The sequence below is a fragment of the Myotis brandtii genome, unplaced genomic scaffold (genome assembly GCF_000412655.1).
Source record: "Myotis brandtii unplaced genomic scaffold, ASM41265v1 scaffold714, whole genome shotgun sequence".
In the NCBI taxonomy this organism is placed as follows: domain Eukaryota; kingdom Metazoa; phylum Chordata; class Mammalia; order Chiroptera; family Vespertilionidae; genus Myotis; species Myotis brandtii.
In genome coordinates, this window is record NW_005370809.1 from 577,123 (window position 1) to 590,931 (window position 13,809).

At 37.9% G+C, this 13,809-nt stretch overlaps 1 protein-coding gene across 1 annotated transcript in view; it reads left to right on the top strand.

Annotated features, from left to right (window-relative positions):
* The window catches only part of DNAH6 (dynein, axonemal, heavy chain 6), a 239,152-nt gene that overhangs the window by 20,942 nt on the left and 204,401 nt on the right, over positions 1-13,809 (top strand). Inside the window, exon 4 of the mRNA XM_005882406.2 lies at positions 2,809-3,065. Coding sequence (XP_005882468.1) covers positions 2,809-3,065 — 257 coding nt within the window. The remainder of the gene's footprint in view (positions 1-2,808; positions 3,066-13,809) is intronic.

Sequence of the window (13,809 nt, forward strand, 5' to 3'; positions counted from 1 at the left end):
AAAAAAGAATAAAATCCTGATATGAAGAATAATATGGGTTAATTTCATAGATATTATTTTGAGCAAAAGAAGTGAGACACAAATGAGAATACATCATATAAATCCACTGATATGAATTTCATGAACTGATGGTACTATCAATGATTATAAAGGTCAGGAAATTAAGAAATTCTGAGGGTAGTAGTCAGAAAGGGGGATGAAAGAAACTTCTAAAATCTTGAAAAAGATTCTACATCTTATACTGGGTGTTACATATGTAAACAAGTTTGATCTCTACATTTACGTTTCATGCACAGGTGGAGTTAAATATGTGTTTTCTAGCACTGCAAGTCACTTATTATTTGAGCTTGGGTTCCTCAACTTTCAGAGACCATGCTAATCTCCATTATGTCATATTACCATCTGAAGATAAATAGTGACATCAAGACTAATTCTACAGCTCAGTAACTCTGAAAAATAAAAGAGGATTTATCCTGATTAAGAACTCTGAAGAAATCATACTAACAATTCAATATAATTCACCACATAGCCTGCATAAAATATCATCTCAAATGGAGGACCAAATATAATTCAATGATTGGAATTTAAGAGGAAGTAAAAGAGTAGGTCTTTTGTTATTTTCATAGCTTGCAGACTCAGTAGTAATACTGATAAACTATTGGAAAAGTAGGTTTTTACTTTTTCTACAAATATTAAAATTGTTTGCGTAATACCAAAAGACTATACATTTTTAGCCTAAACAGTTTAATATATTTTTATTGTTAATTTTAGAGAGGAAGGGAGAGGGAGAGGAAGATACAAACATCAACGATGAGAGAGAATCATTGATCGGCTTCCTCCTGCACACCCACACTGGGGATCTATCCTGCAACTTGGGCATGTGCCCTAACCAGGAATCAAACTGTGACTTCTTGGTTCATAGGTTGATGCTCAACCACTGAGAAACACCAGCCTAAACATACTTTAAAAAGTGACTGTCATATATTGGGAAATGAGACATTAAAGTAATATGTAATCCTATATAATAAAAAGCTAATACACAAATTGACCAAGCAGCGGAACAACCGATCGCTATGACATGCACTGACCATCAGGGGGCAGATGCTCAATGCAGGAGCTGCCCCTGGTGGTCAGTCCACTCCCTCATGGGAAACACCACTCAGCCAGAAGCCCTGAGCCGGGCTCACTGCTGGCAAGTACAGTGGTAGTGGCAGGAGCCTCTCCCATGGGAAGCGAGCCTAAACCATCAGTTGGACATCCACTGAATGCTCCTGGACTGCGAAAGGGCACAGGCCGGGCTGAGGACCTACCCCCGCTGAGTGCACGAATTTCGTGCACTGGGCCTCTAGTTAATACTATAGTCTCATAAAAATATTGGTTGACCATAGCCCTTTTGAAACATTGGGACAAGACAATGTGTATTTTCTCTGGTTCTGGGTATCTGGTTTTGTCTATTCTTTTACATAAGGAAATTTTGCTGTTGCTGCTCTCCCTGGCCAGTAAGTGAAAGAAGAACTCTATCTTTTTGTTTCGAAGATGCATTTCCTTCAGCTCTGAGCTTTCCAGAATTCTGCTCTCAAACTTCCATTTAACATGGTATATTTAACTAAAGATGGAGAATAATGATCTCTCTGAACACAAACTCTCTGAGGAAGTTGTCCCACAGAGCTTATGATAAGAAATCTCTCGCAGGCACAGCAGCCTCTGTTAGCTATGCTACAGGCAATAAAAAGATCACTTATGTGTTTACATCAATTATTTAACAAAACAGGTCTGCAATGGTGATTCTTTTATCTGAAAGCCGCTTACCTCTGTACTGTCAAGAGAGGCAAGGTGGTGTCTGTTGGAATTAAGTGTCAACTTTTCTCAAATGTGGTTACTAACCTCGTCCATAGGAGGAGAGGATGTGGGTGATGCTGCCCCAAAAGTTTGTCCAGGAGGAACAAAGAAGTGAGTGGCACTGAGAGTGCAGACTGTGGAGCCCAGGAAAAGGGCAAAGCTCAAGGGTGTGAAGGCGGGTGGACGTGCCTTGATGCTCCAAGTATGGTTCATGAGCCAGCAGCATCCCCATCTCTTGGGAGCAGGTTGGAGATGCAGAATCTTAGACTTTTTCCCAGACTGACTGACAGGAACTACATTTTAACAGGACGCCCAGGTAATTCCCATGCACATTGACATGTGAGAAGCATGGGTGGCCAGAACTGGCAGTTACGAGTGAAAAACCTGTATGTTTTTCCAAGACTATTAAATAATGGCTCCCAATGCTCAGTGTAACTACCCCTCACATTCACAAAAACACACACTGTAGTTTATTATGAGTTATGATTACAGCTGTAGAAGAAAGATTTCACTCATTTAAAAACATCATGCAGTCAGAACAAGGTGAGACAGTTGAAGGGAGAGGCCACAGTAAGGGTCAGGGCAGAGCATCTGAGCAAGGAGAGTGGTGGGCTCCCATGAACTCCAGAGAGCTGGTAGTATTTTGATGTCATAAACATTGAGTTATAGGAGAAGAAAAGGAAATAGGAGCTGATGTGGGCTGTTTTGTGGGAAGGGAATGGATATCTGGGTAGGGAGTACGGAGAAGGAATATCAGTGCCTAACAATTGTTTGAAAATTTCCAGTTCCAGAATGCTTGCCTTTGAGCCCTGAACCTCTCAGGCACTGTAGTAATTGGTCCTTGATGTTAATATCTTGTCACTTTTTTATAGATTTCTTTTTTCAAATATCCTCCCCCTTACCTCCCTGACCCCATATCTATGACTTCATTTTTTCTTTAATCCATTCACCCTTTTTGGTTTTATTTAGACCCATGGGCCCTCTACTAAGATATTCTCTCCCTCTCCTCAGAAACTGCCACCTATTGGAAGAAGAGGTCTCTATAAGACCAGTTACTCATCTTTGTCTAAGTACACATTCGAGGACCGGGAAGATGTTGTTAAAGCCAACATCCGTGATCCCTTGGAAATCATTCAAATATTACGTGAAAATGAACATCTTGGATTTCTTTATATGATTCCTGCAGTGCCAAGGTCTTCAATTGAATATGATACCTATAATCTGAAGTAAGTTCTCTTGTATGAAGCCACTTATTAATATTAAAAATTACACAGATTGCAAATGTTACCCATAATTCATTGGGTGTTAATGATAAATATGAGCCCTAGTCATTTTGGCTCAGTGGATAGAGCATTGGCCTGTGGACTGAAGGGTCCCAGGTTTGATTCCAGTTAAAGGCACATGCCTGGGTTGCAGGCTTGATCCCGAATAGGGGGCATGCAGAGGCAGCCGGTCAATGATTCTCTCTCATTGTTGATGTTTCTCTCTTTCCCTCTCCCTTCCTCTCTGAAATCAATAAAAATGTATTTTTTAAAAATGATAAATATGATACAATATAATTTTGGTTATCATCTAATGGTAAATGAATCTTAATCACAACAACTTTATTGATTTTGCCTTCATTTATGGACATTATCTATTTATGAAGCACTTATGTTTCTCATGTTTATATTATGTAATGTCATTTTTAATAAGTATTACACACATTTTTGTTATTTTGAGATTACTGAGAAAAGAAGATGGCAATGCCTAAAAAGTAGATGATGCATTATTTGTAATACATGTCATTTCAACTGACATTAGTTGTTGAAATATTCTTTTCTTAAATATCATAATAGTCTAGCTTTGCCACCAAATTCTTTGAATAACCTTCCCCATTCTCTGCTGTGTATGATGATAAAAGCACCTTCTAGGAAATATCTTGTTCTCCCCAATAATAGTTTTATTGCGTCAGATAACACGGAAGACAGCCCTCCTACTGGGGAGAAATGGGAGAGAAGGTAAACATTGTACTTAAAATGGTAGAATTATTGTATGTACAAAAGAGCTGAACAGGAATGAAAAATAATTTGTAGAGAGAACAGACATGCTTATGGAAATCCAATTATTCAGGAAAATGTGTTGAGTAGCCACTCTATAGCAGAAACTATTCTAGGTGCTAGAGATATATTAGTGAACCATCCAGATTAAAATTGCTACCCTTGTGGAGCTTAGATTTTAGCAGAGGGAGACAATATAAATACGATACATGAGTAAGTTTATATGGAATACTAGGAGGTGATAAGTATTATTTTATATAATAAAACCCTAATATGCAAATCAACTGAACAGCAGAACGACCGGTTGCTATGATGCGCACTGACCACCAGGGGGCAGAGGCTCAATGCAGGAGCTTCCCCCTGGTGGTCAGTGCGCTCCTAGTTGAGCGCCACTCAACCAGAAGCCGGGCTCACAGCTGGCAAGCACAGTGGTGGTGGCAGGAGCCTCTCCCCACTCCATGGCAGCACTAAGGAGCAGCAAGCCGAGCGGTAAGGAGCAACAAGCAGGTGGGCGGTAAGGAGCTAGGGGTTCCGGACTGCAAGAGGGATTCCAGACTGCAAGAGGGCAAGGCCAGGCTGAGGGACCCCCAGTGCATGAATTTCGTGCACCGGGCCTCTAGTAGAAAAAAAAAAAGAGTAGAGCAAAGGGGGTTGGGAGTTCTTGGGAAGAGGTTGTGAATTAACCAGGGTGGTCAGGATGGGCATCATTGAGAAGCTGGCATTTGAACAGGAACTTGAAGGAGAAGAGGCGTGAATTATGTGGTGGTCAGGAGAGGGAAGAAGAGCATTCTAGACAGAAGGAAAGTGAATCTGAATATCCCAAGCTAGAGCATACTTGGTATGTTCAAGAAGTGAAGAGGAGGCTGGTACAACTAGTTGAGTGAATGAGAGCTAGGGAACAGATCACACAGGACCTTGCTGGCCATTGTAAGGACATTAGCCTTTACACTGAGAAAAATGGAGAACCATGGTAAGATTTCAAGCTGAGAAGTGTTAAGATCTGAATTACATTTTGAAAAGGACCACTCTGGCTGCTATATAGACTTTTGAGGAACAAGAGTTGAAACGGAAAGACCAATTAGAAGGGCTGTAATTACTCAGGTGAGAGATGGACTAGGTGGCAGTGGTGGAAGTGGTAAGAAGTAGGTCGAATTCTGGAAGTAATTGGAAGGTCAAGTCAACAGGATGTTTTTATGAACTGTATGCAAGGTGGACAATCAGAGAGGAGTCCAGGATGACGTTAATGACGCATTTTCCAAAACAAGAGAAAGGTAGAGTTGTTATTAACTGAGATACAGAAGAGTGGATGGAAGAAGAGAGTTTGGTTTTGGACATACTCATTTTCGGATGCCAAAGGTAGAAAAGAAATGGAGTGGTAGGTGAAAGGAAATTAGGATCAGGGTGAGGTGTTCTTTTTAAGATGAGAGAAATAGCTTGTGTGGTTGTTGTTTTTTTAAGATGAAAGAATTAACATATAATGAAATTGAAAGCCCTTTGATGTAAAAAATACTATTGCACACTTAATAAGACTACAGCATAGTATAAACATAATTTTACAAGCAGTGAGAAACAAAAAAAAAATTGTATGGCTCCTTTTATTGCAATATTGATTTTATTGTGTTGGTCTGAAGCCAAACCTGTAATATCTCTAAGGTATGCCTATATTGAAGATGGGACTGGAAACTATGCTTTTGTCTAATTGGGAAAATAATTGTATTTTTAGATTAATGAGCACTTCTTCTAGGGGAATTGAGTTGATGTTTTATATTTGGACTGACAGTAATGATGCTTGATAGTAATATGCCAGGCACAGTTTTAAGAAGATAGTGTTGGACCTGGCCGGGTGGTTCCGTTGGTTGGGTGTCGTCCCGTGCACCAGGAGGTTGCAGGTTTGATCCCATGTCAAGGGCACCTGCCTGGGTTGCAGGTTCAATCCCCAGTAGGGTGCGTGCAGGAGGCAGCTGATGAATGATGTGCTCTCACATCGATCTTTCTCTCCCTCTCCCTTCCTCTCTCTCTAAAAGTCAATAAAAACTATTTTTAAAAACAGAAGATAGTGTTGAAATCACAGTTTATCACGTTTTAGGGTTGATGTTAAATTTTTCTCCCTAGCCTAAATTCCAAATATTATAAACCTGATGAGTCAAGGCAAGGATTTGGATGCTACATAGTTGGAAGCAGCTAAATTGGAAGTTAAAAGTGGTAAATAATGGGTCAACGAGATGAGCAAATGTTATGCAAAACACCTTTTAAAAGTAGTGATAAAATATAATGTCTCCTACTTTTTTATTAAGTGTATTGTGGTGACATTGGTTAATATGATTATATAGGTTGCAGGTGTGGATTTCTGTGTTACAACATCTGTTTATTGCACTGTGTGCCCACCACCCAGAGTCAGATAGCTTCGGTCATCATATATCAGGTCCCCTTCACTCTCCACACCTCCACCCCCTTCCCTCTGGCAACCCCCTCACTGCCGCGTGTGATCAGGAGTTTCAGTTTTATGTCCCACATAGGAGTGATACCCTATGGTTCTTAGCTTTTTCTGCCTGAGTTATTTCCCTTCGCGCAATATTCACAAAGTCCATCCGTGTTTGTCACAAATGGCAGAATTTCATCCTTTCTTATGGCTGAGTAGTATTCCATTGTGTATATATACCACATCTTCTTTATCCAGCCCTCTATTGCAGGACACTTTGGTTGTTTCCATGTCTTGGCAACCGTGAATAATGCTGCAATGAACATAAGGGTGCATATATCTTTGCTAATATGTGTTTTCAAGTTTTTTGGGTATGTACCCAGGAGAGGGATTGCCAGGTCATATGGTAGCTCTGTATACCAGGGACGAGGTGGTATTTCATTGTAGTTTTGATTTTCATTTCCTTAATTGTTAGTGAGGTTGAACATCCTTGTATATATATATATATATCTATTGGCTGTTTGTATGTCTTCTTGGGAGAGGTGTCTGTTCAAGTCCTCTGCCCATTTTTTGATTGGGTTGTTTGTTTGTTGTATGAGTTCTTTATATATTTTAGGTATTGAGTCTTTGTCAGAATTATTGTTGCACATATCTCCTATTTGGTCGGCTGCCTCTTTGTTTTGTTGTTGGTTTCTTTCATGGTGCAGAAACTTTTTAGCTTGATATAATCTCATTCATTTATTTTTGCCTTTAATTCCCTTGCCTTTGGGGTCAAGTTCATAAAATGTTTTCTGTAACCAAGGTCCATAAGTTTGGTACCTATGTTTTCTTCTATGTAAATGGTCTCTGATACATTTTGAATTAATTTTTAAACATGGGGACAAGCTGTAAACCAGTTTTATTCTTTTGTATATGGTTTTCCAATTTTCCCAGCACCATTTATTGAAGAGGCTATCTTTACTCCATTGTGTGTGTCTGTCTCTGCCAATACAATGCTGTTTTGATTATCATAGTTCTGTAAAATAATTTGAAGTGAGGTAGCATGATACCTCCAGCTTTGTTCTTTATTCTCAGGACTGCTTTGACTATTTGGGGTATTTTGTAATTCCATACAAATCTGATGATTTTTTTGTTCTATTTCTTTAAAAAATGACATTGGAATTTTGATTGGGATTGCATTAAATCTGTATATTGCTTTGAGTAATATGGCCATTTTAACTACATTGATTCCTACAATCCATGAACACAGGATATTTTTCCATTTTGTTGTGTCTTTTTTTTTTTTTTAAATATATTTTATTGATTTTTTACAGAGAAGAAGGGAGAGAGATAGAGAGTTAGAAACATCGATGAGAGAGAAACATCGATCAGCTGCCTCCTGCACATCTCCTACTGGGGATGTGCCCACAACCCAGGTACATGCCCCTGACCGGAATCGAACCCGGGACCCCTCAGTCCGCAGGCCGACGCTCTATCCACTGAGCCAAACCGGTTTTGGCTGTTGTGTCTTTTAATCTCTTTTAATAATGCTTTCTGGTTTTCAGTATATAGAACTTGGTGTCCTTTGTTAAGTTTATTCATAGGTATTTTATTCTTTTGGTTGCAATTGCAAATGGAATTTTTTTATTTCTTTTTCTGTATCTTCATTGTTAATATACAGGAAGGCAGTTGATTTTTTACATTGATTTTATATCCTGCAACTTTACTGTACTTGTTTATTGTTTCTAATAGTTTCTTGTGGAGTCTTTAAGGTTTTCTATATACAAAACCATGTTGTCCTTAAAAGTGACAGTATTATTTCTTCCTTTCCTATTTGGATGCCTTTTATTTCTTTCTCTTGCATTATTGCTCTGTCTAGGACTTCTAGCACTATGCTGAATAAGAGTGGTGAGAGTGGACATCCTTGTCTTGTTCCTGATTTTAGAGGAAAATATTTCAGTTTTTCACCATTGAGTCTGATATTAGCTGAGAGCTCACCATATGGCCTATATTATGTTGAGGTACTTTCCTTCTATTCCTATCTTATTGAATTTTTTAATCATAAATGAATGTTGTATCTTATCAAACTTATCTTTTCTGCATCTATTGATAAGATCATGTGGTTTTTATTCTTTCTTTTGTTAATGTAGTGTATTATATTGATAGGTTTGCATATTTTGAACCATACTAGTGCCCCTGAAATGAACCCCACTTGATCATGATGTATTTTGTGTGTGTGTGTGTGTGTGTGTGTGTGTGTGTATTGTTGTATTCAATTTGCTAGTATTTTGTTTAGGATTTTTTGCATTTATATTCATCAGAGATATTGGTCTGTATTTTTCTTTTCTGGTGTTATCCTTGCCAGGTTTTTATATTGGCTTCATAAAATATGTTAGAAAATAGTGCCCCTTCTTCAATTTTTTTGTAAGAGTTTGAGAAGGATAGTTTTTAAATCTTCTTTAAACAATTGGTAGAATTCACTGGTGAAGCCATCAGGTCCGGGACTTTTATTTTTTGGGAGGTTTTTGATGGCTGTTTCAATTTCCTCACTGCTGATTGGTCCATTTAGATTTTCCAATTCTTCATAATTTAGTCTAGGAATGTTATGTATTTCTAGGAATATATGTATTTCTTCTAGGTAATTGAATTTGGTGGCATGTTGTCCTTCATAGTATTCTAATATAATCCTTTGTATATCTGTGATGTCTGTGGTGATTTCTCCTCTTTCATTTCTGATTTTGTTTATATGGGTCTTTTCTCGTTTTTTCCTTAGTGAGTCTAGCCAGGGGTTTGTCAATTTTATTCATCTTTTCAAAGAACCAGCTCTTTGTTTTATTAATTTTTTGTATATTCTTTTTGTTCCCTATTTCATTCAATTCTGCTCTAAATTTTATTATTTCCTTTCTTCTGCTGACTTGGGTTGCTTTTGTTCTTTTGTTTCTAGTACTTTAAGATGTAATGTTAGATTGTTTTCTTGGGATTTCTCTTGTTTCTTGATATAGGCCTATAATGATATAAACTTCCCTCTCATTACTGCTTTCATTGCATCCCAGAAGTTTTGATATGTCATATTGTCATTCTAATTTGTTTTTATACATCTTTTGATCACATCTTTTATTTTTTATTTGACCCAGTCATTTTTTAGTAGTATGTTGTTTAATCTCCATGTATTTTTTGGTTTCTTTACCTCCTTTTTGCAGTTACTGGTAATGTCTAATTTCAAGGCATTGTGTTCAGAGAATATGCTTGGTATAATTTCAATCTTGAATTTGTTGATGCTAGTTTTGTGGCCCAACATATGGTCTATCCTTTAGAATGTTTCATGTGTACTGGAGAAAAATGTATAATCTAATATTCTGGGATGAAAGGCTCTATAAATATCAGTACATCCATTTGGTTATTTAAGGTCGATATTTTTTTTATTGATTTTCTGTTTGGATGATTTATCTAGAACTCTCAATGGAGTATTAAAGTCCCCAACTATGATTATGTTTTGATCTGTTTATCCCTTTAGTTCTGTGAATAGTTGCTTTATGTATTTCCCTGGTTGGGTGCATATATATTAAGAAGTGTTATGTTTTCTTTTTTTGTTAATCCTCAACTGAGGATATTTTTCCATTGCTTTTTTCAAAGAGAATGGAAGAGAAAGAGAGGGATGGAGAGAGAGAGAGAGAGAGAGAGAGAGAGACAGAGAGAAGCATCGATGTGACAGAGACATATTGATTGGTTGCCTCCTGCATATGCCCTTACTGAGGAAGGGAGCAAACCCACAACTCAGGTACATGCCCTTAAACCAGAATCAAACCTGTGACCCTTTGATACACAGGCTGATGCTCTAACCACTGAGAAACACCAGCCAGGGCAAGTGTTATGTTTTCTTGATGTAGTGTCCCCTTTATTATTATAAAATGTCCATCTTTGTCTCTTGTTATCTTTATTGTCTTAAAATCTATTCTGTCAGATATAAGTATGGTTACACCTGCTATTCTGTGGATGTTATTTGCTTGGAGAATCATTTTTCACCCTTTTACTTTGAATCTACCTTTGTCTTTGTAACTTAGATGTGTCTCCTGTAAGCAGCGTATGGTTGGGTTTTGTTTTTATCTCCTCTGCTATTCTGTGCCTCTTTATTGGTAAATTTAGTCCATTTGCATTTAGGGTAATTATTGATGTCTGAGGATTTCCTATAGCTATTTTATCTTCTGTTTTCTGGTAGCGCCGTGCCTCTAGTGGTTCCTTTCCTTTGTGTTTCTGCTTGTTGTTTTTGTTTGGTGGTATTTCATAGTTCTTTCCTCCGTTTCCTCTTTTTTTTTAAGTTATGTGTCTTAGTTTGGGGATTTTTGTGTGTGGTTACCATTAGGTTTATAAAATATAAATTTACATACATACAGTAGTTGTTTTTTTTCTTTTGAGTGCATCTTCATCCTCTTTTGCCAGTTCAGACATTTAACCCCTCTCCTTTTATGTTTTATTGTCACAAATTGTCCCTGTGTATGCTGTAAGATTTTTGATGATCTTACTCATCGTGTTGTGACCTTATATTCTTTGTTCAGGTAGAATAACACCCTTCAGTATTTCCTGCAGTGGAGGTTTTCTGGTGATAAAATCCTTCAGCTTCTGTATGTCTGGGAACTTCTTGATTTCTACTTCATATTTAAAGGATAATTTTGCTGGATATATAATTTGTGGCTGGTAATTTCTCTCTTTTAGACATTTGAATATTTGGTTCCACTCTCTTCTGGCTTGTAGAGTTTCTTCTGAGAAGTCAGATGATATTCTGATGAGTTTTCCTTTGTAGGTCACTTCCTTCTTTACCCTGGCTACTTTGAGAAATTTTTTTGTCATTAATTTTTGACAGTTTTAATATACTCTACCTTGGAGAGGGCCTTTTTGGATTGAGGTAACTAGGTTTCTGTTTGCTTCTTTCCATCGATTTTCCATAATTTTTCATCCACTGTTTGTGTTAATAGACTCTCCATTCCATGTTCCCTCTCTTCCTCTTCTGCAATGCCTATAAATCTAGTATTGCATTTTCTGATGGAGTCAGCTAGGTCTCATAGAGCTCTTTCATTTTTCTTTATGTTCAGGTCTCTCTCTTCTTCCCTCTGCATCATTTCTTTATTCCTATCTTCAATATCACTAATTCTTCCTTCCATCTGTTTTCTACACTCAGCAGTTCACTCTTTTTAAAATATATATATTTTATTGATATTTTTTACAGAGATGAAGGGAGAGGGATAGAGAGTTAGAAACATCGATCAGCTGCCTCCTGCACACCTCCTACTGGGGATGTGCCCACAACCAAGGTACAAGCCCTTGACCGGAATTGAACCTGGGACTTTTCAGTCCGCAGGCCAATGCTTTATCCACTGAAATGATGCAGAGGGAAGAAGAGAGAGACCTTATCAAACCAATTAGGACCAGTAGTTCACTCTTAATCCCCTTAATTGCATGCTGCATTTCCAGAATTTCTGATTGGTTCTTTTTAAAGTTTCCATCTCTTTGGTAAAGTACTTTTTTTGTTCATTGATTTTTTTTTCTGAGTGTACTGAATTGCCTGCCAGTATTTTCTCACATCTCATTGAGTATTTTCAGAACTGCAATCTTGAAATCTCTGTCATTTATAGCACATATTTCCAAATGTTCCAGCTTGCTTTCTAGGTACTGTGGGGCCTTGACTTACGAGTGTCCCAACTAACGAGTTTTTTGAGATACCAGCTGTCTCTCGGCCGATTTTTTGCATTAACTTGATAGAGTAATTTGAGTTAACGAGCTCCTTAACGAGCTCCTTAATGAGCTCGGTCTCGGAACGAATTAAACTCGGAAGTCAAGGCCCCACTGTACTTTTCATTTTCTTTCTGAGCTTCCTTATTACTGTGGTTATTCATGATATTTGCTGGCCTCCTTTATCTAGGCATGTATGTATATGTGTATGTATGTATTATTGGCCCTTCTCTAGCAGCTTTCTCTGAAATGTTTTTCTACTATTTTCCAGTACACGGTGCTGAATCACAAGATATTTACCTCTGTGATCTCCCAGACTTAACCTCCAAGGCTTCCATAAAACAGTACAGCTGCACTGCTTGGGGGTGGGGTTTGTTTTGCCCTCACCATAATGGCAACCCTGGACCTCTCTGGGTAAATTCACCATCATAGACCACACCTGTCGCCTCTACAAGGGTCTTTAGTAACAGATCAACCCATACAGAGCGAGTTTTCCAGACATGCTTGGGGGCTGTGGTGAATCATTTGTTCTGATTTTCAGGTTGGATTGATGACTAATGTTAATGAAACACTTGAAGTTGATTACAGTTTAAGAGATACGTAGAAATTTCACATTTTGTAGAGAATCACCTCTCAAGAATGTCCTAATTATATCTTCAGCTGTCGACAAAGAAAAAAACAAATAACATTTTATGTTTCCCATACACCCCACCAGCAACATATAATACCTGGTATATTCCAGACATTTCTGGTGTGAGTTCATTAGAGCACAAAGTGTCAACAGTGGAATCAGATAAAAGCTGCACAGGTAGATGTTGTTCCATTACAGCACTAAAGTAAGAGAGCAACTGTCAAGGCTCTCTCCCCTCTCCACAGCACCATCAGCTTCCCTTGTGTGTATGGCTTGAGTTTGCTTTCATCCTGGTTTGTTATGTCCTAATTTTTTTAAGAAAGATTTTTTTACTTAATTTTATTGAATTAAAATTTGAAAATTAAAAATGATTTATGCCAATTGTTCTTAGTTTTTGTTTGTTTATTTGTTTATGTTAATCTTCACTCAAGGATATTTTATCCATTGATTTTTAGAGAGAGTGGGAGGGAGTGGGGAGAGAGAAACATAGATGTGAGAGAAACACATTTATATGAGAGAGACAGATTTATTGCCTCTGGCATGTACCCCAAATGTGCCCTTGACTGGGAATCAAACCTGCAACCCTTTAAGTTTGGGGGCCGACACAAAGTGCTGAGCCATACCCTCCAGGGTGGTTCTTAGTTTTTTGATTAACAAACCCAAGGCATATGAGACTTTTGTTCTAATTCCTTAAAAACTTATATATGCACAATTTGTTTACATACCTTCATTTCAGGGATTTCACAGATGACTGAAGTCTATACTAAAGGACCTTGAATTTTAAGTTCAGAGCTAAGGCCTAGAAGAGAACATAGACATGTGAAACAGTTGATTTTCACCAGAGTATTCCTATCTAATCTTTGTTAGTATACATAATTTTTGTATAGTTTTAACATAGGAACAATTAGGATTTTGTTTTGTACTTAACCTTTATCTTATTGTTTGAAACTACCAAAACTACCACAAATTCTTCATAAATTTTATTTTACTAAATTCCTAAATATCTATATATATATATCAAAGCCTAAGTGACCAAACAACCGGTAGACCGATAACCAGTTGTTATGATGCGAACTAACCACCAGGGGGCAGATGCTCAACACAGGAGCTGCCTCCTAGGGGTCAGTGTGCTCCCACAACCAACCTCCTGTGGCCTGCCAACCTCCCTTGGTCCCCGC